At 41.9% G+C, this 27,534-nt stretch overlaps 1 protein-coding gene across 2 annotated transcripts; it reads left to right on the top strand.

Moving 5' to 3' along the window:
• QPCT (glutaminyl-peptide cyclotransferase) lies at window positions 1-26,624 on the top strand. 2 transcript variants are annotated; one of them, XM_032352952.1, is made up of 7 exons: window positions 13-307; window positions 8,957-9,103; window positions 16,120-16,398; window positions 20,758-20,934; window positions 22,895-22,994; window positions 24,331-24,447; window positions 26,311-26,624. In XM_032352952.1, exons 1-7 carry the CDS (start codon window positions 185-187, stop codon window positions 26,454-26,456), a joined length of 1,089 nt encoding a protein of 362 aa, XP_032208843.1. In that variant the 5' UTR covers window positions 13-184; the 3' UTR covers window positions 26,457-26,624. The 2 variants fall into 2 exon arrangements, with proteins under 2 accessions (XP_032208844.1, XP_032208843.1); XM_032352953.1 differs by lacking the exon at window positions 20,758-20,934 and having other exon boundaries at window positions 1-307.
• Window positions 26,625-27,534: the final 910 nt, after the last annotated feature.

The raw sequence follows: 27,534 nt of genomic DNA, 5'->3' as shown, positions 1-27,534 counted from the left end.
TCGGGGGTGGGGGGCGGAGAGCTGCGTCCTTGGCCTGCGCAGCGCAGTGGGGAGGGGACCCGGAGGCGATGGGGAGGCGGGCGCAGTCGACCCAAGGGTGGAGAAGGGGGACGGCGAAGGACGCGCGTTCCCGGGCTCGTGACCGCCGGCGGCCAGGGGAGTCTTCGCCCAGACAGCCTCGGAGATGGCAGGCGGTGGGGACCGGCGGGCCATGGACACCCTCCACCTGCTGCTGCTGGTGGCCGCTCTGCCCCTGGCGGCCCGTGGGGTCAGATACCGAGGCTCGGTGGACTGGATCCAGGAGAAGGTGAGCGGCTGCCGCTGCGTGACTGTACCTGGGCGGCTGGTGCGCCGTGCCGGCACCCGGGGCCGGGAGACCCCACCTTGGCAGGGTGGGAGGCGGGTAGAGCCGCCGGCGTCCGCCCAGGCAGCGCAGCCCGCAAAGGGCACCCGGAGGAATCGGGGCTCTGCGTTCTCGTCGGGGTGCCTCACTGGCCCGGGGGCTGCTTTGGAGACGCCACGGGAGCAGAGTGATGTCACCAGCCTCCCCTCGGCTGCGGTCTGATGCGGGGACCGATAGGCACAGGAAGTGTGTCTAGCCGGCGGCGGCCGAGCTGGGAGGTGAGGGCGCTTCGCAGCGCCGCCACCCACTCGGCACCCCGGAGGCCCGCGGTCGCCGCGCGCCCGGGGGGGTGTGCCCGCCACTTCCCCCACCGCTGCACCCGCGAACGCCCTTGGGACGTTGGAGTCTCTGGACAGATGTGTGTTCCCATTTGTTTCAGGTTTTTAAGCGCAACAGCTCTAACTGGAGACCGGATTCACTTTAAAATATTTGTTTTTTCTTAACATTGAATAAATGCAGCTGTCAGAGCTGTGTATCTAGTGGTAGGTGGAAATTCACATAAGGAACTTAGGATGCAATTTCCTCTGTGTGAAATAAATAGGTTCAAAGTTATTTCTTGTTAACAGTTTTGAAATCGTAACATTGCTAGGGCATTATGCATTTGTTGATGGTATTGGTGTAAAATGGTATGCTTTAAAAAATAGTAAGAAACGCAGTAAAGGGTTATAAACTTTGACAGTGTTGTGGAACAGATCTTTTAAATGCTGACGGTGTGCTTGTATTTCCTCACAAGGTGGGAAAACAGGGCACACTGGTGAATGCAGAGACCCTCTCTGGGTCACTTGCAGACTCGCACGCAGCCACACGCACGTGCGTATGAATAGCTCACTTCAGTTCTCTGTGTTATGTTTCCTTGCTTCACCGTTTAGACACCACAACGTGCCCCCACTTACACGTGGAGACCATCAGCCACAGGGACCCTGGAGAGGATGTGGGAAGACAGCTCAAGAGTTACGGCATCGGAAGAAAAACTTTCCATGGGTGTTCAGTAGGAGTCCATTAAGGGACATGGAGTCCCATACTTAAATCCTTTCCTTATTCATTCACCCTGAGTACCTTCCTGGTCAGAAACTGGGAAGGGGGCATTAATAACCAGAATATGGAGCCACACCAAAGTGTCTTTCTGATTCATCTAAACGGGTGAATAAATGATACGGGAAATGTTTGAGCTGTTCTTAGGAATCATTTGTAGGCAAGATGTATTTGTAGGTGGGAGAAAGTTTTGAATTCTGGACATGTTTTGAACTAATGAGCATTTAACTTTGAGAAAAGTATTTTTATTTTATTTTATTTATTTATTTTGACAGAGATCACAAGTAGGCAGAGAGGCAGGCAGAGAGAGAAGGGGAAGCAGGCTCCCTACTGAGCAGAGAGCCCGATGTGGGGCCCGATCCCAGGACCCTGAGACCATGACTTGAGCTGAAGGCAGGGGCTTTAACCCAGTGAGCCACCAGGTGCCCTGAGAAAAGTATTTTAAAGCATGAATCCCTTTTATATTTATTTTAAGAAGCTTCTCTAATCGTTGTTCTGCTAGGAAACTGGATGCTCTCAAACGTGGTAAGCAAATGAAGCAAATGGCAGAATCAGCCATGACAATTGCCAATTTCTGGTCCCCTCCTCCCTTATTCTGTAGGATTACATAAAGTCCTACAGGTGGCCTGGACAGTTTGCAGCCTGGGAAATAAATTGGTCCATACTAAAAGACAAGCCTTCCTGCTGTATATCACATGTAACTATCTTAATCATTGAGGTCTGCCAAAAGGTGAGATTTAGTAAAGAAAACAATGATTCCAAAATCCTTTTTCTTTAAGATAAAGGTGTGTCTCTTTCAGTGGGATCTAGTACTTAAAAACTACCTGATGGTTGAGTTCAAAGGTTATTGGAAACCTACAGACATTTTCCCATAGAAACAGTATTATAAATGGTTAGATTCTCAAGTGGGCCTATAGGTGTATGTTTAGAGCTATTGGCATCTGGGCACCAGGACACTTATATATAAGCCTCTCACTTGAACCTCCCAGGAGAGGAGAGATTCAACCCCAATTTAGAGGTGAGGTCACCTGACCATTCCTATACCAGTGAGCTGAAGAGCTGTCCTCTGTCTTCTTCCACTCTCTTTTCCAGGGTAAATGAGTTCTGGCTGATGATGTAGGTAGGGGACAGTGTCCAGGTAGTGAAGGAGGGTGGGGCAGGTGGGAGGGTTGGGGGGCCAGAGGAAGAGCTTATTTCCCTTTTTTCTGGTTAGAGGGGACCTTAAATAGAATTCCAAAATAGATAATTTGTATCTGGAACCTTCTCTCCTGTTTCCCCCCCTTTCCTGATCTCCCTCTTGGAGCTTAAAGGTTGTTCTTCTGGGGGTTGAGTGTATTCCCAAACTACTTCTCTGGAATCCTGTCCCATCTTTCATCCCCAACCCTGTTTCTTTGGTACAGATGCATTCCTTTGGTACAAACTCGTCAACTTGCTATTAAAAGGAATCTCATTAGTCCTCTCGTAGGTGTCAAAGACTGGTGACTGTTATGAAGTTTGCATATTTCTTTTAAAAGGAATCTATTCATTTAAAAGTATGGCTTCTATTGAAATCTCTCAATTATAAAGTTAACATGCATATTTTGAAAACATGGAGAATACAGAAAAGCAAAAGAAAACTATTGTCACCCATAATGCCACATTCAGAGATAATTGCTGTTAACCATTTTGATATTTTTATTCCTAGTCTCTCTCTTTCCATCCCTCTTTCTTTCTGTATATGTATATATCATATTTATATGCACGTGCATAGACATGTGTATAATGGTGTGTGTTTTTATTTATAGAAATGGATAATTAGGGCGCCTGGGTGGCTCAGTGGGTTAAGCCTCTGCCTTCGGCTCAGGTCATGATCTCAGGGTTCTGGGAGAGCATCGGGCTCTCTGCTCAGTGGGGAGCCTGCTTCCCCCTCCCTCTCTGCCTGCTGCTCTGTCTGCTTGTGCGCTCTCTCTCTCTCTGTGAAATAAATAAATAAAGTCTTTAAAAAAAAAAAGAAATGGATAATTATACCAATCTTGTAGGTTTTTATGAGAATTGAACTATCCGTGTAAAGTGCTTAGCACCATGCTGCCCTATAATAAGTGTTCGAGACTAATTGTTTTTTTAAAATAACACACAAGAATACTTATTTCATACTAGAGTTTATGCTGCATATATGGTTTTATATTTTACTATGTCACTTAAAAACACATTGTGAGTATTTCCATGAGCCAATAAAATTCATTGAAAGCATCACTTGATGATTGCAAAATCATTCATATTCTGTAATTTTACTCTCCTTTTATTGTTGGGTATTTAGCTTGTTTCCAAACTTGCTCTCTCATAAACTTGGGAATCAATGTATTTTAATTAGTAGAATTTTCCTTTATTATAACAAAGGTGAACATTTCAAGTCATATTGGATGTGGAGGGGCAGATTTTTTTGAACAGAGGAACCATACATGGGAGGATTGGCCTTCCCTAGGGGTCCTTCTCCAGAATCATCTCTGGCATGCTGTTGCTGCTGTCTTCAGCACTTCACAATGTTCTGCTTTTAATTCTGAAAGTTTTTAAGGTTCTCCTCTTCCATGGTTATAAAAGTCCTTAACCAGGGGCACCTGGGTGGCTCAGTGGGTTAAAGCCTCTGCCTTTGGCTCAGGTCATGATCCCAGGGTCCTGGGATCAAGCCCTGCATCGGGCTCTCTGCTCAGCAGGGAGCCTGCTTCCCCCTCTCTCTCTGCCTGCTTCTCTGCCCACTTGTGATCTCTGTCTCTAAAATAAATGAATAAAATCTTAAAAAAAAAAAAAGAGTCCTTAACCATTCATCCCTTTACCCACCACGATTCTTAGGGAAACACCAATGGAGACTCCAATGGAGGCACAGGAAGGTCAGTGGTAGGCTGTGTATTGGTAGGGGGAGAAAGAGAAAATATACCCTTGTTGAGCTTCTACTACCTGGCAAGTTAAGTGCTATGACATCCTTACAGATCATTAAGCTTTCCTAGTCACAGCTAGGAAGTCGGGGACCTGGGATTTGACTCTGAATTGTCGGTTCAAAGCCGACATTGCTTTTCTTTTAGGTAGAGGACTCCCTGCATTGAAAGAAGGCAGAACTTTATCTTATTCAGTTCTCAACTTTCCCACAACTGCATTTGTCATGTCAGAGGCATTGAACACACTGGAAGGATTTCTGTAAATGCTGGCTGGGTTGAATCTACCTGTAGACATGGGAGTTAATCTGAGTGCTGTGTGGGAGACACTCATATGGGATGAGAACTGGAATTGAAATCACTGGGCTTCTGTAACGATCTCCCTTTAATTCAATGGCTTGGGACCTCAAATCCCCCTACAAGTGGGGCCAACTCTACAAATTATGTAATTAAAACCCTCGTTGGCCTGCCACCAGGTGATTAGCCCAGAGGAGATGTTTCAGGATATCTGGTTCACACTTTTTTAGCTGAAAGATTCTTGTCACCCAAAGCAGACTTATTGTCCTTTCTGCCTGGCTGAAAAGACGAGGCAGGGGCTGTAATAGAGACTCATTCCTCTGAGAATGCCCATACCAAAGAAACTTGTCTATGGGCTTTTTACCTGACTAGGACTGGACTAACTCGGGTTTTGCATTTAACACTGGGCTCAACACTTTTTTTTGCCTCAGCTACTTTCCTCCTATCCAGCCCACACTTTCTTTCCAGGTTTCTCTCCTCACTCTTTCCTCTTGTCTCCACATAGATTTTTTTTTGTATTTATTGGATTCTGAGAGTGAGGCTCCTTGAAAGCTGAATGGGCACCATTTTGGTTGGAAGAGTGCAACGCTTTAATGACCAGGAAGGCTTAAATAATTAACGAAGTGTGGTCATTTCCCCTTCTCTGTCCTTACTGACTGGGAAGCTTTTATTTGCATGGTTCCGTGAGCCTATTTCCTTCCAGGGAGGCAGGGAGAGGAGGGTTCTTTACAGAAGCATGTTAATTAGATGGTTGAGCCCAGGAGATTGAGAAACAACTCATGTCACTCTGGGTTTGGAGGAGCATCAATCAATGGGCCTGTCTGTTGCATTTACCCTTCATTCATCCATCGAGCATTTTTTGGTGCTATTTCTCAACTGTATTTCATCTGTGGTATCTGGTACAGCTAGCAATGCTGGAGGGTTATTTATCTTGTTCCTGTTTTTTCTTGAATCTCTTCAGAACTCTTTCATATGCTGCCATAAATTGCCCTTTTATTTTTATTTATTTATTTATTTTTAAAAAAGATTTTATTTATTTATTTAAGAGAGAGAGACAGTGAGCGAGAACATGAGCGAGGAGAAAGTCAGAGGGAGAAGCAGACTCCCCATGGAGCTGGGAGCCTGATATGGGACGTCCAACCAACTGAACCACCCAGGCGCCCCTAAATTGCCCTTTTAAACACGAGCTGGATTTACTCCCACTGTGGACACTCAGTGAAGGACCTGGTCCACAGTAACCAGGTAGGCTCTGGGGTGGAGAAATGGACGCTACACAGGAAAGGAGTCATTGGTCAGATAGCCTTCCTGACACAAAAGGTCTCGGTTGTCACAGTGACTGCCCTGGGCCAAACCAACCCTAAGGCATCATGGGAATTGAGATGAGAAATTCAAAGACAGCAACGACACCAAAATCACAGCCCTCTCTAGCACTTTGCTGCTGGTAGCTTCTCGTTTCTCCTCTCCTCATAATTGCTTGTACATTTAACTGATTGGATATTTTTAATGCTCATTTTACTTAATTATTATGTAGACACAGGCTCAGTGAAGACAATTTCAGAGAGACCGTTCTGTCAATTCCTTATTTGATGACCACACCCAGTACTGACTGAGGACTCAGCACGCCCCGGGCGCCGTGTGGCTGCACGAGGGAATAGGATATAAAGACAGTCGTCGCTCTCGTGGGGCGGGTATGAAATTAGATGTTAAACAAGTCATCACACAGGAAAGTGATCTCCAAGTCATAACCTGAATAAGCAGGAGAGTCAGGTGAAGAGGGAGGAAAAGGCCTTAAAGCCGGAAGTCACTGCAGGTGCAAACGCTGTGACAAACGCTCCCACTGCTTTGGGAGCTCTAAGGAGGGCAGGGAGACTGAAGCATGGTGTGCTGGGGCTAGTGGCCCTGTCTGGGGGTGGCGAGACAGCAGGAGAGACCAGACAGGCTCCCGTCGGCCTGCTTAAGTAGTAATTAACCATAGACATCATCCCACTTCTTGCCTCCAGTTCCTTCTTTGTCCTTCTCACATTTCTGTTGTTTTGTCTGTTACTGTCAGCTTTCTTCTCAAAGTGCTGTCTGAGGGCTAACTTAAGGACTGAGAACCTAACCTGAAAGTAGTAAGGAATTTAAAGGCTGCAGGGACAAATTTAGGCAGGAAATATATTTTAAAATATATTATCAGTAAACAAAGACAAACCTTAATTGGTTTAGGCACAGAGAGTCTGGATGGCTCATTTGGTTAGGAACCTCTTTCAGCTCAGGTCATGGTCCTGGAGTCTCAGGATCTATGTGGGGCTCCCTGCTCAGCTGGGAGTCTGCTTCTCCCTCTAATCTCTCCCCTCTCATGCTCTCTCTCTCTCATTCTCTCTCTCTCAAATAAATAAATAAAATCTTGAAAAAAAAAAAAGAGGTTCAGGCACAATTGAGATTACCTCCAGGATAATGAGGCAGGGAGGCAGAGCAGAAGGGCGTGGGACTGGGAATCCATGGAACCCAGAAATTCTCATAGATTTACCTGGAGCTCTCCTACAACCTTGGGAAAATCATCTGGTCTCTATGAAACCTCAGCTTCCACTGAAATAAATCCAAGAGGGTGGACTAGATCATCTCTAAGTCGTCTTTCCAGCTCTAAATTCTATACCTCTTTTGTGTTTGATAGAAGGTAACAGAATGACAACTTGTTGAATGTTTACTATGATGCTTACTTATATTAGCTCACTTAATTATAATTACTCTAAGAAGTAGGTGTTAATGCCTCCATTTTACAGATGAGGAAATTGAGCCTTAATGAGGTTATTAACCCGCCAGAGTTACAGCTAGGGAGTGATGGGGGGCTGAGTTGAGAGTGTGTCTGAACCCAGAGCCCATGCTCTTTGCATGATCATCTCAGAGAGTAACACTGAGGCATAGCAAAGTGTAGATGAGTGTAAGTCATTTGGCAATGAGCATTGTTTAATTCCACAGTCTCTCACTAGCCACACGGAGTGAAAATAGCTCCGTGATTACTGAGATACAGTCAACCAACACTGGTGCTGGGAAAAGCTGTGAGTAGACAAGGCTCCTCCAGCTTCTGTTTTGCATTCCAAAGAACTTACTATCCTTACATTACTTTCATCATTCCCCTTAGGGAAGAAAGCCCCTAATCAATCACGCACTTTCCTGTGAGAAGAGTAACACCTTTCAACACTGAGTGTCTGATAAACATGCAATGAATGAATGATTCATCGCAAGAAAATACAGCATATAAAGTCATATCCACAATAGAAATTTGATTTTTATGTTTATTGGGCTCTTTAAGTTAAGGTTAATTCAGCTAATAGGTAAATGCTCCTAAGAGTGTGAGTGCTAATAGAATTTTAAAATAACTTTAACTGGAGATAAAGAGCATACTATTTAGTGGGTTATAGAATCATCAAACTCTGGCTGAAAGGAATTTCAATGACCATCTAGTTTAGAGCTGTTCCATAAAAATATATGAGGAGAAGCATGTATATAATGTTAGGGTTTCTAGTAGCTACATTAAAAAAGGAAAAAGCTATAGGTGAAATTAATTTTAATAATATGTTTTATGCAACTCAATATATGAAATTTCAATATGTAATCACCATAAAACTTATTAATGGCATACTTTTCATTTTTTTATTAGTCGATGTCTGAAATCTAACGTGAATATTACTCTCAAATCCCATCTCAATTTAAATTATTACATTTCAAGAGCTTAATAGTCATATGTGGCTAATGGCTACCATAGTGGACAGTGAAGATGTACTCAAATTCCTTTATTAGTTTTTTTGAGGGAAATAAGGAGTTAAGGGACCTGCCCGAAGTCATACAACCTATGAATGGCAGCCAGAAGCTTTGACTCCAACTTCTCTGACTCCAAGACAGTGCTTCTTCTATAATGCCACATTGTCTTTTATAAAGCCATTGTGCTAACAAAGTATAATTGTTCTGTTGGCTCCAGTTTTGTAAATGTTGGGTTTTCTTAAGAATAGGTGGTCAAAAACTGATCTCTTAAATCATAGTTTTACAAAGCACTTGTACTAAAATAATTAAAAGTTGCACAGGAAGTGCCAAATATTAATTCTCAGGTTTGATGCATTGCATTCACTTTGTTTTTAAAATAAGCTTCCAAAACAGTGTAACTTTCTAGATCGGAGGGGCAAGTTTTAGACTTGAGTTGTTTGATTTGCTTTATGACGTAAGACTTATCTCTTTCGTTTGAGGTTCAAAGGAAAGAGTTCTCTATTGTAAATGTCTCCGTGTTAAATCGTGACCATTCTATGAAATGATAGCCAGTTCAATAATGTTATTCAATCCTCAGTATGATCACCAACCAGCCATTTTGAACTCATCATCTCTTCGACAAGTTGCAGAAGGCACCAATATTTCTGAGATGTGGGAAAAGGACTTACGACCGTTGCTGATAGAGCGATATCCAGGATCCCCTGGAAGCTATGCTGCCCGCCAGGTGAGGATGCCGCCCATACCCCTGAAGGTTGTTGAACACTTCCCTTTCATGTGAGAGATACTACCATGTCCCAAGTTCTGAGTTGTTTGATATTCAGATCTGTCATCTCATCTTATTATTCACCAAAGGAAGCAACCCAGACAACCAAACAACGGGAAGTGAATGTCTGTTCTACGTTGAGTGTTACACGTTCATCTAAATCAATTTCTGTGTGCAATCCCTGTCAGGGTAGAGTAGGAGAGAGTGTCCTAAGTATTCAACTCCTGGTCATTCCTATAACACCCCCGCCAGGCACCCAAACATGTTTTCTTGGACCCTACACTGCCCAAGGTCAACAGCCCTTGGTGGTCCTTGGCTGACCATTCTGGGCCAAGGGTGAGTTACTGTCCTATCAGGCCTTCATTTCTCATGGGAAATTGTGTTGTCCTTGGAGGGAAAGTCAAGATCAGTGATAAGCTATTTGTACCAGTGTGGTGCTTCTGAAACTTCTAACTCTGACTCATTAAAAAAAAAAAATTCCAAAAAAATTTTTAAGAATTATATTTTATACACATAAACATAAAAATAGATTTAAATGACACAAAAGTCTCAAGAAAGAAATCTGCGCTCTTCTTACTTGCATTACCTGCAATTTACTCTGATATCGTTAATTCTGTTTTACTAGTTGTTGTGTTTTATTTTGTTTTTTAATGCTGGTCATGACCCAATAAATGGATTTCAAGATCCACTGATTTTACCATTGCAGTTGGAGAGACACTGCTGTAGAGGGTAAATTAAACCATAGCTGGGGTGGACCTTGTATGTCTCTGCCTTCTTAGTGCCAGTCTTCCTAAGTGATCTGATATTCCCCCTCAGAATGACTGCTTTTTTCAGAATAGCCCCATTTCAAGGGGCATCTCAAGAAAGAATGGGGAGAGACTGGCCCCTCAAACCCTCCTCTGAGAGGACTCCACTTGCCTAACCCTAAAGGCAAAAGACCTTGGCACTCCACTTCTGTGCTAGAGTGACACCTGCCAGGCCCAGCAACACAGCTGTTGGTCTCATCCATTGTGCCCTGTATATGGCTCCTGCCTCTCGAGTCTAGCCCAGAGAGCCATTGTCTGCTGCTCCACTAGGCTTTTGTCTCCCAACCACACAGCACCAGTTTCTCCTAAGGAATTAGACAGTGGAGACCCAAAGAGCACCTTTGTTCTTTCTGACCTTTAGGCAGAGAGAGGAATATTAATGATCATGGCTGACTTTCATGGAGCACTACTTTTTTTTTTTTTTTTTTGGTCAAGCACTTTATGGAGTTCTTTGCATGGATTTTCTCATTCAGTCCTCACAACAATGCTGTCATGTGGGTACTATTATTATCCTAGTGCGACAGATTGAAAAAGCTTGAGTTAGGTATTTGAGTCAACTTGTTTGGGGACATATAGTAGTGATAAGACCAGAATTTGGACCCAAATATGCTTCACTTCTTGATCCTATTTCTAAAGAGAAGTGGCTAGGAGGAACCAAATCTGGAGTGTGTGTTCGGAGTCCTCAGCTCTGGATCTTCTCTTGCCTGAGTTGGAGAATGAGACCCAAACCATTCATTTCAGTGATATTCCCTGGGCCTCATCTCCCAAGCATTCTCTTAAAGGAAGCTCAGGATGCTTACTGGGGCTTTCCAAAATCCTCAGTTCCTCATTAGAAAAAAATTAGGTCTATAGATTCTCTCACTCAATTCAAATTTTTTCATTTCCCCATCCCATTTGATCAGAAGGCTGTGGAGACCCAGAACCTGAGGGTCCTTGCCTGCAGGCTTTAGAAATCCATAAACTCAACAAATCCTGCTATTTGGTTCTGTATGTAGTGTTTAGCAGAATATACAGCATAAATAATATACATAGACATGGTTGTGAGAAAAAATTACATTAAAATGACTAAACCTTTGACACTTTCCATGCTATGTGGGGTGGAGGCAAATGAGAAGTTTATTGACAGTATTTTGGAATGTGCTGGGACCTGTTTGCTGGGCTGCTTATGCATGTTCTAGCTCATGTGGTGGCAATCTGAACTGCATAGTTATGATAGAAATGTCACTTAAAAGATTCAATTTTAGGGCGCCTGGGTGGCTCAGTGGGTTAAGCCGCTGCCTTCGGCTCAGGTCATGATCTCAGGGTCCTGGGATCGAGGCCCGCATCGGGCTCTCTGCTCAGCAGGGAGCCTGCTTCCCTCTCTCTCTCTCTGCCTGCCTCTCTGTCTACTTGTGATTTCTGTCTGTCAAATAAAATAAATAAAATCTTTAAAAAAAAAAAAAAGATTCAATTTTATAATTTTATAATTTTTATAAAATCACCATGATGTTTTGGAGAGCTGACCCCTAAGCTGTGGAAGATAAAATGTTTCCGCTTTAGAAGATGAAGTCCTTGACACTTAGGCTATGATGAGGGAGTTACAGTAACAGACTCAATTTGACCAGGATTAGGACTTGTCACTCAGAACTAAGTTCACACAAGAATGGTGGAAAATCTACATTTTCCTGAGATCTTTTTGAGCACTGGATTAGATGTTTTATCATTTATAGAGTTTCAGGGTTATAACTGGAGAAGACTTTCAAATCTAAAGATGCGTGAACTTGGTATAAAATTGATTATTGAATTGATCTTTGCAATTATCAATAAAGATAGGCTCTGCTATAGATTCTTTTCCAGAGAATAATATCGGAACAATGTCCCATAGTGTCTGTTGTTTTTAAGGGAGGGTTGCAAAGGGAGAGGAAAGAGAGAGAATCCCAAGCAGATTCCACTCTGAGTGCAGAGCCCAATGCAGGGCTACATCTCACAATCCTGAGATTATGACCTGAGCAGAAATCAAGACTCAGATGCTTAACCAACTGGAGGCCACCCAGGTGTCCTCCATAAGTCTCCATTTTTACTTCCTCTGTTCAATGAACCTATATATGTCTACTGGATTTTCAGAATATATATATATATATTTTAAAGGGGTTGTAGCAGAACCAAAGAGCAAGAATCCCTGATACTTTTCTTCTTTTAAAGATTTTATTTATTTATTTGACAGAGAGGGAGAGAGAGATCACAGGTAGGCAGAGAGGCAGGCAGAGAGAGGAGGAGGCAGGCTCACCGCTGAGCAGACAGCCCGACTCTGGGCTCGATCCCAGGACCCTGAGATCATGACCTGAGCCGAAGGCAGAGGCTTAACCCACTGAGCCACCCAGGCGCACCTAGAATATATTTTTTAGGAGAGATTTTATTTTTAAATAAATAGTTGGAAGCTGTGAAATCTTGGGGTTATTTCAGTGACTTCTCTCTGAGATGGGAATAAAAAAATGGTTAAAAAATTAAGATGATAAAATCTCACTAAGGAGCAAGCCAGAAACTGCCTGAAAGAGGCAAGCTAGAAATCTCAGGGTTAAAATCCCCTATAGATGAACAGTACATCTGAGAAGCTGGAGCTGTGCTTCTTCAGCTGAAAGTATGCAAATCCCTGGGTGAAGGATCCTGGGAGGAGAGCGCTCAACATGGAGCCCAAGAGACTAATGTGTGGACTGTCCGAGAAGGAATAGTTACCCTGAAGTCCCAGGTGGCAGGATTCAGCATCCTGACAATGACTTGTTTGTAGACTTGGTGCAAACACTGTAGAATCTGCTTCCTCCAACCAAAAAAACCTGGTCTACGACCATCATTGTTTCCTGGAAACTGGAAGTGAGAATTTAAGTGAAATTAAATTAGACCCAGGATCATTCACTAATGCTAAACTAAAATTCCCAGGTTCCCCTTCAGTTCCCCCAGAGTAAAATGTCCCATTTATATCGATCTTTCTCTCTCTCCCTCTCTCCCTCTCGGTCTCTCTCCTTGTCTCTACCTTTACCTTTCTATCCTTTTTGGCTCTAACGCAATGTCTGTCTACTCTTTCTGCAGCTCTCTCTTGTCTTTATCTATCCATCTCTTTCTCTCTCTTCGTCTTTCTTTTTCTCCCTTCCCCACTCCAAAAAATAAATCAATAATAATCCAAAATACAATCTATATCTTAAACTGCATTTTACACTCCTGGTGGGCCCGAGTTCTTGCTACCTGGCTTCAGGAAGCACTCCCTGCTTAGGGAATTCTAGTGAACAGAATAGTAATTTTGGGAGCCTACTATAGAGAATTGTGATGGGAACTTGCAGATTAAGCCTGAAGGCCAAAGTGCAGCAAGGGATATTGGTGACCTAATTAGATTATGGAGCCAATTCGATTGTTTATAAAAAAAATTCGTTGCTAAGATCATTAATAAATATTTATACTGAATAAAGAAAGGTTGCTTTAGGGAGGACTCTTGGGGACATTTGCTGATGCCTTTGTGGATTTTAGTGTCAACAAAAGCTATCAGAAATTATGTCCACAACCTATTTAGGAGTTGAGAAATGAGTTTGAGTGTGAGACCTTTGCTGAACAGAGCTAACAGACATCTATTTTTTAAAATTCCAATTCATTTTAGGCTGCTATTGGTTTTGGAGTAGTTCATCATCTGGATACCAGATGTTCTGGACTGTATGCTTTTTTTTCTTTTTTTTTTTTTTTAAAGATGACCCCTTTTGTGGAAAAAATTTCTTTTCCTCAAAGTCTGGGAATAACTTCTTTTCAGATTCTGTGGAAAGCTTATCTGAGGTACACAATGATTTCTCTCTATTCAAACTACCAATGTTTGATATAATCTAATTTTATGTATTATCACTGAGGCTAACGTATTAGTTATAATCAGCCCATATTCAAAGATTTTTTGTTTTTTTATTTATTTGACAGAGAGAGAGCTCACAAGTAGGCAGAGAGGCAGGCAGAGAGAGAGAGAGGAAAGCCAGACTCCCTTATGAGCAGAGAGCCCAATGTGGGGCTCAATCCCAGGACCCCGAGACCATGACCTGAGCCAAAGGCAGAGGCTTAACCCACTGAGCCACCCAGGCGCCCCATTATCAACCCATATTTAGTGATAGCCTATTGTGAGCAAAGCCCAGTATTAAGAATTGTGGATGAATTGGGCACCTGGGTGGCTCAGGTCATGGTCTCAGGGTCCTGGGATGGAGCCCGGCATCTGGCTCTCTGCTCAGCAGGGAGCCTGCTTCCCCTTCTCTCTCTGCCTGCCTCTCTGCCTACTTATGATCTCTATCGAATAAATAAATAAATAAATAAATAAATAAAATCCTTTAAATAAAAGAATTGTGGATGAAAACAAAGCAAACGAGATACAAACAATGGTTTCAAAAATGTTAGAAACATCTTCCTTTTATCCTTGAGAAAAGAATTTACAATCTTGAAATGGAAAAGGTAAGGGACTGCAGGCACAACCAATTGTGGCCAAAGTCCACCACAGTAGAGAAAACAGGGAGTGAAAGCGGGGGACTGTTTGTTTATTTGGCTGTTGCAAGACTGAGTGAGAATCCCTGTCCTCTCTCTGGTTTAGTTATTTTCCTGGAAGCTTCCTGCCACAGTGTTTCCAAAGCCTTTGCCCATGTGTCATGTCACATAGTTACGACAGGCCACACAAGAGTTGGTTAGGCTAGAAAATCTTGTATTTCCTTGAGGGAAAAAACCCCCCAAACAAAACAAAAACAAAACAAAACAAAAAAAAAGGACAAAATCCTTCCATTCTTTTCCAGTTATTATGAGTTATTTGTTTATCATCTCAAAGGCCATGCCTACTGGATGTTCATTGTGGAACAAACGGCCAGTTCTGGCAATGGTTAGTTTGTCATTTGATGTTTTAAAGCCATCCTTTAAGGCAAACTTACAAAGATGTACACAATATTTCAACATAAAATAAAATAAATGAAAGCTACTGAGAAAAATGAGGTGAGGGGAAAATGGAGGCGGGAAGCGACAAAGGAACAGCCATGAGCTCACCATAGCTCCTCCCACCACATATCCTAGACTCCTAAGGAAGACTCTGCCAGTCTCAGAAATAGTGTTTCTTTTCCATCTGCAACCTCTCAGTCACCGTGCTGTTCATGAGTTCCCAGGTGACCAGGAGAAATGTGAAAATAGATTCCCTTTTATTTTTACCATTGGTAGTGGGGTTTGAGTCTACTTTAGGTGCAAAATGAAAACAACGTGATCTGTCATTATGGTTCAGAGTTGCTTACTGATTCTTAAAGAAGGCTCCATATCGATAAAGAAGGTGTCCAATATCCCCCAACCCTCTCTTGCTATGGGACTTCATTGTACCGTCAGTATCTTTCATTAGTGTCTATTACATTTTAAAGTATTTGGTGAACTTGGAGCACATGCTGTGTTCTCGGGACAAAAAGAGTTACCGTTTGCTGTTCTTGCCCTCAAAGAGCTGAGGGTAGGGGGTGAGACCTGTAGGACCTTGGTATATCTGACTTCTCAAAATGCCTTCTTAACCTCCTAGAAATGTTGAAAGTGGACTTTAATGTGTACTGAACTGAATCTCTGCCTCCTGATATGCAGAAACGACCCTGCTACATCGTTAAATGATAACAGTAAGGGGCAGAATAATGTACAACGTAGGTTCTAGTCCCATAAAGGCATGTACCTGTTCACCAATTATGTTTTTGTTATATAAACAATAAAAATGGTGTGGAAGGATATACATCAGACTAATGAGGCACCTGGGTGGTTCAATTGGTTAAGTGTCTGCGTTAGGCTCAGGTCATGGTCTCAGGGTCCTGGGATACAGTCCCACGTCTGACTCCCTGTTCAGCGGGGAGCCTGCTTCTCCCTCTCCCTCTGCTCCTCCTCACTCTCTTTCTCTCAGATAACCAGATGAATTCTTTTTTTTAAAAAGGAAGGATTACATCAGACTATCAACATTAGTTATACTAACAATTGATTGGGATTGCTTTGCAGACAACGATTAGGAGAGAGGGAGAGGGATAGTTTTTCCTTTAATCGTCCCTGCTATTAATTCCGTGATCATGTATTGCACTTTTAACTTGAAAGACATCACATAACATTTTTAAAAAATGTATATTCACAAAGTTAATCAATGGAAACTGTCCAGATCTGAAATTTTGGTTTTTCTTTTATCAGCACATCATGCAGAGAATTCAGAGACTTCAAGCTAACTGGGTCTTGGAAGTAGACACTTTCTTGAGTCAGACACCCTATGGGTACCGGTCTTTCTCAAATATCATCAGTACTCTCAATCCCAATGCTAAACGACACTTGGTCCTTGCCTGTCACTACGATTCCAAGTATTTTCACCCTTGGGACAACAGAGTGTTCGTGGGAGCCACTGATTCAGCCGTGCCATGTGCCATGATGTTGGAGCTCGCCCGTGCCTTGGATAAGCAGCTCCTTTCCTTGGAGGTATTTGTTTCCGTCTCGTAGATTCTTGTGATAAAACCCATTAAAAGAACTCAGAGTGAATTCTAGAATCCTTGGGGGGGAGTAAGAAGGCCATTTAGAAATGTAGACTTTCTGGACATTTTGTACTAATTTGTTGCAAAAGCATGTGAGTTCATTAATTGAGTAATTAATTAACTAATAGCTAATTAAATGAATATTAATTAGAAGTTCACACTATGATATGCAATGGTGAATTTATCCATTGGTACTTGATTGCTTCATTTTGCATACATATTATATGACATGCAACACTTCTTTGCAAAAAATGAAGCAGGTGACAGTTGGTATGGGCCTATATATGAGCAGTATGTTTTTTTGTTCTTGTTTATTTCGCCATGAAACATCACAACCTCCTAATCTGAGAGATGTGGCTCTTGAGTTGAGGGAGGGGGACGCTGTAAAGTGGTGCAGGGAGTGGGTAATTCAGACGTATCAAGATGAAAAGCGTGGGGCAGAAATGCATTATTGTTATCATCTGTGAATCTCGGCTCAATTTTATGTAGCATAGCGGAGCTTTTGTTACGGTCTCAGCTCAAAATACTTCTGGGACTCTCAGATGTTATATCAGTCTCTGTTCTTAAGGGTATATTGGAAAAAAGTGCTAAGCTCGATGAAGACGTTTTGTTAAGATATCACTCATAACCAAGTAAACACAACAAAGCAAAACAATAAACTTGGTTCTCAGGCAACAAGTACTTTTTTCTTCCCCCTCAGAGCTTTATGAAGGGGCCAACCTTTGCTACAATGGGGGTAAAGAAGTAAAAGTTTTATCTTGTAATGGAAGTAATAGAGATATTTGATCTATTTTTGCTGGATATGCTAAACTTGAAGAAAGCAAGAATTGTTTGTAACCTCTCCATATCCTTTTCACTGTTTTTTGCTTTGTTTTGTTTTGTTTCTTGAACCTTCTATAATGTCTTTGTCCAATCTTCTGCTCTACTTTTAACAAGTACCTTTCCCCAGCGATTGGGTGAGAGAGTTCAGAAGCTGATATAAAAGTTTAATTTTTCATGTTTGCATTCTAGTATAAGAACATTAAGTGAAAGACATAGTCTGTCTAGTAGGTGTGTTTTCTCTGGGTGAGCTCCTTTGCCTTTTTCTATGTAGTTCATACCTGTTTTTAGTGACTAGAATCAGAAATGGCTGAATGAATTGTTGGTTGGACATCCCCATTTAAAAAACACACACACATTCTTCTCTTATTATCCTTTCTCATAGAAGTAGCACTGATATGGACAATTTAAAAAAAGGACTAGTTTTGATTGAAATGTGAAGAGTATCGGATTCATTTTTCCAGTCATCCTTTAAACTTGTGTTAAGGAGTGGCTTCAAGTTCTTCAGCTTTCATGGATGGGGTAGGTGGCAGTGGAATGGGATGTGGGAGAGGACAGGAGAGTAGACTGGATTGTTGCTCCAACTCTGTACAACCCTCCGGTGGTAAGATTACAGTTAGACATTCCCATCTTTTGTCTTCCCAGGGTAGCAGGTTGTAGGTTCTCATTCCTTGGGCTCTGGACTTGGTTGTTTGATTGTCTTGGCCAATGGGATGCTAGTAGACGTGACACAAGCAGAGACTGGAGATGTGCTTGTGTAATGGGGCTTACCATAAGGGCATGCCCTGGCTGGCCCATCGGTCCCCGGGGGAGGATAGAACAGGTGGAGCAGAGCCAAACTTAATGACAGCACGGTGAGGCAGAGCTCCTCCAACCAGACCCAGCCTAGATCAGTTGTCCCCTAGCTGATCTAGAGGAGGACACATGCGTGTTGCTTTAAGCCCCTGAGTTTCGGGTGGGTTTTTACACCTTATTACTGAGGAATTAGCTGATACAGCCTTGGGTGTGGACGGACTGCAGATAATTCACCTACTATGTTGACACTGGCACCTAGACATGTATCATAGTACCATGAAGAACAGAAAGACCTTCACAGATTAGCCTAACATATTTTCCCAGCTGCAAGACTGAGTTACCAGAAATTGAGGGCCACAGTTATGTTCCTGCTAATCCTGAAAAGAAACAAAAAGGGCAAGGTGCCTTATGGGACTCCACACAGTTTACTCTTGCCATAATGATAGAACAGAAAGTAAACCCTTACACTGAACACTGGAGTCACTCAGCTGTTGAAATTTCAGTGAGGCACCCGAACATTGAAGCCTATAAGTTATGAAAGCTACCTGCGTTGGCTTCTGCCCTGAGCATGAGCATAATGTCTCTGGTCCCAGGCAATCTTATTTTGCTCTGGTATTTCATTATTATGCTGTTTGATTTGGAGCTAGGACTTTGGAAATAGTCAAGGCCCTTTAAACAACTGGAAGCTTAGGATGTCTCCACAGAAGTATTTACTTTATACCTTTTGTTGATGAGAAAATCTGTTCAAGTACTTAGTAATTATTAAGCCCTAAATACATATGTACTGTACAGACAAATATATCCTGTGCTTAATACTGTCAGGACCTATGGAAAGACTCAAAGTATAATAAATTATCCTTGTGGTCTAATTAAGTAGTGGATATTAAAACTGTGGCAATGACTAGCCTACAAAGATAACGTAGTTTTCAGATGATAAAGACACTTTTTTTCCATCTTAGGAAATCACCCTAAAACAATCAGGAAAATTCCATCTTTGAGAAAACTAGGGAACATGTGTTAATAGGAACCACAATATGAGGACCGAAGGTAAATGGAGAAATGGCAAATGACATATCTGAGTAGAGAGAAGTCGTATTCCCCAGAGCATGGAGGAAATGGAGAAGTCAGTGGTCCCCTGACAAAATCCTGGAGTGGCTCAGGGATTGGTGGACATAGTGAGGGAGGTACAGGTGAGGCTCGAGGGGAGCATTTGTAAGTCTGCCCAGGGAGCCTCGGGATATGTAGGTGAAAACGCCAACTGGGCACCAGATTGCCCTGCAGTGAAGCCAACCGATCGGTGTCTCTAATCAGTGTTTTAGAAGCTGATTCTTTATTTTTTTTTTTTAAGATTTATTTATTTATTTTTAGAAAGTGGTGGGGAGAGGGGCAGCGGGAGAGAATCTCAAGCAGACTCCCTGATGAGCACAGAGCCTCACATGGGGCTCAATCCCATGGCCTTGAGATCATGATCTTGAGCTGAATCAAGGGTTGGATGCTCCAACTGAGCCCCCCAGGCGCCCCTAGTACCTTACTCTTTAATATGGATGAACACAAGGGAAAACCAGACATTTGAGGACAGTCTCCAGCATGAAAGAAAAGGAATAAAACAATATGAGTTGAAAAATGAATTCAAAGGAAATAAAACACAAGGAGCAGGAGATAACTTAAGGGACACTGTGACAGTGAAAATTATAAAATTTATAAAATTATAAAAATTTTATAAAATTATTAAAATTTATCAGACTCCTACTAAGCCTTCCAAGTTCTGCTCAAATACTGACTCATAATATCTTCCTTGACACCCCAAGGATTTGACCTCTCATTCTATCCAATTCCCAGAAAAGTTTTATGTTGCATCTGTGACCCCTGGCATACTTTGTCCTGCTCACATATTTGTTTTCTCTCTCCTAACCCAACTGACATGTAGCCTCCTTCAAAGGAGAGGCTGTAATTATTATTCTTTGAGTCCCTGCGGTATTCCCAAGGCAGATCCTTGAACCTAGACTCAGTGAAAAAAATTACAGACTCAAATAAGGTGGGAAGCCAGGAAGATTTGCAGTTGTTTCAAGTTGCGTTCCCTGGGATGCACACTGACGTGGAGCTTAGCACGTGGAGTGGCCCTGGTTTAACAGCCGCAGCAGGGAGGGGAGAGAAATGGGATTAGGCAAAGGGAGACGTCAATCATGCAGGTTCAACAACAGGCTCAGCCAACGCTGGGGAGCTCTGGAGGTGGAACGGCCCTATAGAGCCTGCAGGACCTGCTTAGCTCAGTCATTGGATATAGGACACCCCCACGGCTGAGGCAGTCCCTAAAAGGACTAGCTGCTGAAAACCTGAGGACAGCTCTCCAGGTGGCAGGGGCAGCACACCCTTCTGGTGGGAAACTGGGTGTGTGTCGCTTGGTCCACCACGACAGTTTCAAAGTTTCAAATTTGTCTAAAGATAAAGAAAAATGTACAGGACTTCTGTATTCAGAGGGAGCGTGGGAAAGTGAAATGTACATGGGTGAAGACTGGGGGAAGTGGGCTGAGTTTTGGAAGCAAAGTGGTACAAAATCCATTTTGGCATTTTTCACTTGCTTTGGTTATCTTCCTTTTCTTCACGGTCTTTTTGCCAGGTTAATAGGAAACCATGCTGTTTTTTTTTAAATCCTCACAGTGTTTTTGCTATCTTTTTCTATTCTTTTTACCAGAATATTCCAGACTCCAAGCCTGATCTCTCACTGCAGCTGATTTTCTTTGATGGCGAAGAGGCTTTACTTCATTGGTCTCTTCGCGATTCCCTGTATGGGTCTCGGCACTTAGCTCCCAAGATGGTATCGACTCCACACCCACCTGGAGCGAAAGACACCAACCAACTGCAAGGCATGGTTAGTCTGGGGTATTCTCATGGTGCTGCAGCTGCAGGCTCTGCCGCAAAGGAAGCCAAAGCTCAGGCCAATTAAAGACCTAAAAATGCCACAGCATTCTTGGAGCACAGTGTTTATTCTAGAACATTCCTTGGCAGGCATTGGGCTTTTGAGGAATCCCAGAGCTAAAAAGAATGATTCCAGGTTAGAAGTTATGTTTGACTGAGCTTAATTAAAATGATGTAAAAAAATCAGATTAAGAAAACATCAGATTCAGTCCAGCCCAACGGGAGCACATTCCCTAGTTCTGTATAGGGATGGTGCGAACACATCCCTTCTCTGAGGCCTCTATAAACCAGAGCCTGGGGTCTTGGGAACTGGAGTGCCATGAGACATGATATAGGGGATGGGAGTGAAGAGTTTCCTTGGTGGCCTCCAACTGTTGTAATGACTCCGAGCATGTATGTGACATTGTGTCGGTTGAGTTTTGGTCTAATATTGTTGCCATGGGACTGGAAACCTTTTTGATGCTGCCTTAAAACCCTGCTCTTATTATCAAGTAATGTGTGCAACCCATGACTCCATTTTAATTCTCATTTCTGGGCCCACACTCCATCCTTAGTCCCTCACATCACCTTTGAATTCCCTCCCTACTCTGTTAATCTTCCCATATTTGACCTTCACGAAGTCTTACATCCTCCCTAAGCCCAGCTTGGAACCTCATGCTACACTCAAGACTTCACTCTTCCCTGTGCCCTCATCCACCCCTGCCCTCACCCTACCTGTGAACTGAAAGCCCATTTCTAACTCCCTCCACACATCCCTTTCCTTTGCTATATCATTGACCTTCACCCTGTGAGTCCCAGTGGCCACATTAAGTGTAGTCTGTGGCTCTAACACGTCATGCCGGCCTTCTCTGCACCCTGTTGTCTGTTGGCAGCTCATAATGGGGCCAGGGAATATGGCTGGCATCTCTTCCAATCCTTTGGCCCAAGTGGCTCAAAAGCATTCAGAGGAGGAGGAGAGACCAGATTGATCAGGAGGAGGAACAAAGCGATATATCGGTCCAAAGATATGAATCCATAGTGATGGTTAAGGCTGTTTTATCCCCAGAAAAAAACTCTTAGTAGCTGATCCAACCTTGTAAATATAGTCTTATTTCAAACAAACTTATTTTCCCCCAGTGAATACATTTACTCATCATTCATGAGTTAATAGGTATTATGTCTTTAGAATCATGGACTCTGCGGATATTTATTGACTATGTGTCAGGATCTATGCTACATATCTACCCACATGTTATTTCATTTATATAAATCAGGAGTTCTTAAAGCCGGGGGGGTGGGTAGTCTTCAGGGAGTCCTCAAGCCTGCTTATGTTTTATGGCTTGAATGAGGAACACTGGAGCAATTATGGAGACTTGTCACTAGAAGGGGCCTTTAAAACACAGCAAGTCTGAGCTTCTGGTTTGATGGAAAAGAACATGGAGATCCAGATAGTAGGTCACAGACCTTGTAGTCCAGAAATTGTTCCTATATGCTGCTTTGAGGAGTAAATAGTTACTACCCAAGTGCTTTCCTGTAGGGAGCTGTAACATTTACAGACTAAGGATAAAATGACTAATTAGAATGGAATAGACTATAAGAGAGGCTTGGAATCCCATCTGAAAATAAAAGTAAAGTATTCTTTTTTAATCTATAAAATATTATCTAAATGTCCTCTTTCTAATTTACCTTTAGTGTCTGTGACCCCCCAAAACTCTATACCTTACCATTTGTCCACATTGCATAAGCAAGATTTTTTAAAGTTCTTCAAAATAATCAGCTTACAATGTTATTAAACCTTTTGTCCATTTATAGAGCTTCCTGGATTATTCGTAATTGTTAAAATGAGGTTAGTTTTCACTGATGGTTTTTTTCTATTGATGAATATGAAACGTGTTTTGGTGACAGGGATTAAATAATCTTTTTTTCTCTCTTAGGATTTATTGGTCTTACTGGATTTAATTGGAGCTCCCCACCCAACATTTCCCAATTTTTTCCCCAAAACTGCCAGATGGTTTGATAGACTTGAAGCAATTGGTAAGCACCACTGTCATTAAATAGTCAACTTAGTTCCTTCCTACAGACAAATACCACATTTAAAAATTCAACATTTATAACAACAACAACAAAAAAGAAAATTCAAAATTTATGATTTAAATGTATTATTTGTAAATATAATATAGTTTGATGGCTTTTTTTTCTTGCTTTACTGATTAGTTTATTGTTCCTATTTATTTTTTTCAGTAGGCCTACTTTATTTCCTGACACGAGACTGCATTTGGAACTAGAATCATGCAATGCTACATTTAATATTTGCATATCACTAGCAATGGTTTGAAAATATTTTCTCAGCATCCTGTTTGCAGTGTATGGAATGCATGTCCAGAGAAAACTCCACTTGAAAAGCATGCTGGCTAATAATGACTATTTTGATCCTCATGATACCAAAAAGCGTTCTCTAATTTTTCATTATCTTTTTAATCTCTATCTTTGTCATCTTCCATTTCTTACCATATTTTGACAGGATTTTCCTTTAAATCTAGGATTTTCTAAGGAAGTTAAGAGATTGGAATGCAGGAGTAAGCCAAGATGCTTCAAAAGTAATTTAAGGGAGAGTGTCATGTCAGTTAAATGACAATAAATGAGTCTGGACCAGGTCAAGCCAGTCCAGGCAAAGACATAAAATATCTATGGCTCAAGAGAGAGACTTGGGGCTTGGTAAAGGAAAAGGGAAATAACTTCTTTCCTTCACACTTCCACTACTCCTCCCTACCCGCAAAATACACACACAAAGCCAATTGACATTAGGGGAAGATGAAAATGTGATAGATTGTTAATGATAAATGATAAAAATCCTGGCCAGAAGGCCTGCAGTTGAGGCTAGAACTTAAGGCTAGGAATCCCTTAGTAGCTACACAAAATTCTCTTTTTCTAAGCTGCGGGAAAAAACTCTACCATCTCAATTCATACTTTTGCAGTGAGTTCAGAATTTGCCAATATCCAAATCTAGAATATTATAAGAGAAATTTTTACTTGAGTCTCAAGCAAACTTTTGTTACCACCCCCCTCCACCCTTTTTCTGTGGTTTTCTTGTTTTCCACCTCTCCATTGTCCTACTTGGTATCAATCTCTAAGGAGGTTCTCACCTGTAAAGCTAGAACCATGCCTGGTTCTTCTCTCCTCGGAACTACTCCAAAATGTACATACTCAAGTACAGCCCAGATGCTTATTGTCGGGGGTGTAGTTGGGCTCACTGCTGCATATCGTTTAAAAAGTGATGGTCACATGTGCCGAGATTTCAAATTCCTTCTGCATTCTGAGGATTGTTCAGATAAGAATCAATAATCATCTACTGTCTAATTGTCATTTGCAGAACACGAACTCCACAAATTAGGTTTGCTCAAGGATCACTCTTCAGAGAGATGGTATTTTCAGAATTATGGTTATGGAGGTGTGATTCAGGATGACCATATTCCATTTTTAAGAAGAGGTAATGTGTGTGTATGTGTGGATGTACATGTGTGGGTACATATGCATTTTTAATTTACTGAATATTTATTGTATTTTGTGTATTTGCAACAATCTAGTAGGGTGAGGAGCCATTACCTTTAATTACTTGGTAGATTAAATCATCCACTAATCATCTCACGACTTCTGTTTTTTCCTGGAAGTCATTCCAATCCTTAAGCCCCCACCCTCATTCCAGAATATTCATAAAAGCTCACCTTCCACTGGCCTTGCCTTCTCATTAATAGATTAAGATTATATTCTTTTTTTTTAAAGATTTTATTTATTTAATTGATAGACAGAGATGACAGGTAGGCAGAGAGGCAGGCAGAGAGACAGGCAGAGAGACAGGCAGAGAGACAGGAGGAAGCAGGCTCTCCAAGGAGCAGAGAGCCCGATGCGGGGCTCGATCCCAGGACCCTGGGATCATGACCTGAGCCGAAGGCAGAGGCTTTAACCCACTGAGCCACCCAGGAGCCCCAAGATTATATTCTTATACTTTGTGTAACTCTGGTGTATTTTGATTAACAGGGAAGCAATACCCTTGATGTCGATGGTGGAAGTCTAAACCAACTCAAGGGCTCTTGTAGTAGACTCCCAATTGGTCTCTAGCTTTTGCTCTTGCTTCCCTATTCTTTACATAAGAGCTGGAGTTATCTTTTAACAATGTAAATCTAATTATGTTTCTTCTGGACACCTGAGTGCCTCAGTCCATTAAGTGTCTGCCTTTGGCTCAGATCCTGATCTCAGGGTCCAGGGTTTGAGTCCCACATTGTGTTCCTTGCCCAGTGGGAAACCTGATTCTCCCTCTGCCTGCCTCTCTCCCTGCTGTGCTCCCTCTCTTGCCCTCTCTGACAAATAAAGAAATAAAATCTTAAAAAATTTACGTTTCTTCCCTGTTTTAAAGCTCTGGTGGCTTGCCATCATGTAGAATAAGACTTCAAGTCTTTACCAAGATCTATCTACAAAGGCCTCCCTTCCCTGACTCTGTTCGTCTCCAAAATCTCCTCCTGCCTTTCTCTCCAACTACTGCTCTGATCCAGCTACATTGTCCTCCTGCTGTTACTTGAGCAGGCCAAGCACACTCCTACCTCAGGACCTTTGCACTTACTAATAGTTGTCTGGAATGCTCATCTCCAGATCTTTGCACAACCTGTTTATCCTTTTGTTGCATGTCTCTAACTAAATGTGAGATTCTCAGGGAGGCCTTTCCTGACTTTAAATACATCTTTCTTGGTTCAGCTGTCTGCCCCTCATTCTCTATTCTCCTACATTGTTTTATTATTCTTTTTTTAAGATTTTATTTATTTATTTGACAGACAGAGATCACAAGGAGGCAGAGAGGCAGAGAGGAAGGGAAGCAGGCTCCCTGTCAAGCAGAGAGCCCGATGTGGGGCTCAATCCCAGGACCCTGGGATCATGACCTGTGCCGAAGGCAGAAGCTTTAACCCTCTGAGCCACCCAGGCGCCCCTTGTTCTATTATTCTTTAGAACCCTTATCATTCTCTAAAATTAATTTGTCTACTTGTTTCTTTCTTTCCTGGAATGGAAGCTCTGTATGAGCAGGACTTTGCTTTTTCACTGATGAAATCTCAACTTCTAGAGTAGTGACTGGTACATAGTAGGCACTTTATAATTATTTACTGAATTAATTGACATTTGTTTAATGAATGAATGACCTTAGAGTAAAAGGGTAAGACACAAGGAAGTACACAGAAAATGATGAATTATCAGCTGTCTTTATATGGTATAGGGCTCCCACTCAGATTTGTGCTTGAAGAATGATACTCTCTAATTTACTCACTGGAAACAAGCACTTAATTACAAGTTGGTTCTTTCTTATTAGGTGTTCCAGTTTTGCATCTGATCCCATATCCTTTCCCTGAAGTCTGGCACACCATGGATGACAATGAAGAAAATTTGGATGAAACAACCATTGACAATCTCAACAAAATCCTACAAGTCTTTGTGTTAGAATATCTTCATTTGTAATAGTCTGTCTTAGTTTATTGTAATGGTGTCTAGTTTCACATTCAGAAGTCAAGACACAACTTAAAATAATCTCATTCCAGACAAATGCTGTGTGGAACTTCCATCCTATAGATTCATTCTGTAGGTGTCTTTGAATATGTGATCAATAAATCCTAGATTTACATCATGTCTTAAATTGTTCATTAATTTTAGTCTAGAGATAAAGATAAATGAATGTTAGAAAGCAGAAAATAAATATCTTCAGATATGAAACTATGAAACTAAATCAGATTCATACATTCAGTATCATGGTCTTCCAAATAGTCCTTTAAATATGATGGTGATGTGCAATGTGTAGCCTTGGTTTTATGATTTTTTTTTTATAGTTGAGAGTCTCTTATAATATGAAACAGATGCAGTCTGAGGACTTTCAAATTTCTTTTTTTAAAGATTTTATTTATTTATTTTGACAGGCAGAGGTTACGAGTAGGCAGAGAGGCAGGCAGAGAGAGAGGGGGAAGCGGCTCCCTGCCAAGCCGAGAGCCCAATGTGGGGCTCGATCCCAGGACCTTGGGACCATGACCTGAGCCAAAGGCAGAGGCTTTAACTCACTGAGCCACCCAGGCGCCCCTAACTTTCAAAATTTCTTTGAGAAATCTTGTAGGGTTTATTTCATAAAAATTATCAGAATTAAATGCCATGTAAACTTCTTTTTTATACACAAATGAAAAATTGTATAATTTATAGTTCATTTTGTCAAGATTTTATTTTGGGGATACCTGGGTGGCTCAGTCAATTAACCACCCACCTTTGGCTTAGGTCATGACCTCAGAGTCCCGGGAATGAGCCCCATGTTGGGCTCCTTGCTCAACAGCGAGTCTGCTTCTCTCTCTCTCTTGCTCTTGCTCTCACTCTCTCAGTAAATAACTACAATCTTTCAAAAAAAAAAAAAAAGATTTTATTTTTAAGTAACGTCTACACCCGAAGCAGGCCTCAAATTTACGACACCAAGATCAAGAGTTGCATGTTGTACTGACTGAGCCAGACAGGCACCCCTTTAGTCTGATTTTGGTAGAGTCTTACAAATGTAACATCTTGA

This window comes from Mustela erminea, chromosome 7 (genome assembly GCF_009829155.1).
Source record: "Mustela erminea isolate mMusErm1 chromosome 7, mMusErm1.Pri, whole genome shotgun sequence".
NCBI lineage: Eukaryota > Metazoa > Chordata > Mammalia > Carnivora > Mustelidae > Mustela > Mustela erminea.
Note: the sequence above shows the minus strand (reverse complement) of the source record. Positions and strands in the feature narration are given on the sequence as shown.

Coding starts and splice junctions, on each gene's coding strand:
- QPCT (XM_032352952.1), top strand. CDS start 185: ATGGCAGGCGGTGGGGACCGGCGGGCCATGGACACCCTCCACCTGCTG. Junction 308..8,956: donor TGGACTGGATCCAGGAGAAG/GTGAGCGGCTGC, acceptor TTCAATCCTCAG/TATGATCACCAACCAGCCAT. Junction 22,995..24,330: donor TGATAGACTTGAAGCAATTG/GTAAGCACCACT, acceptor TGTCATTTGCAG/AACACGAACTCCACAAATTA.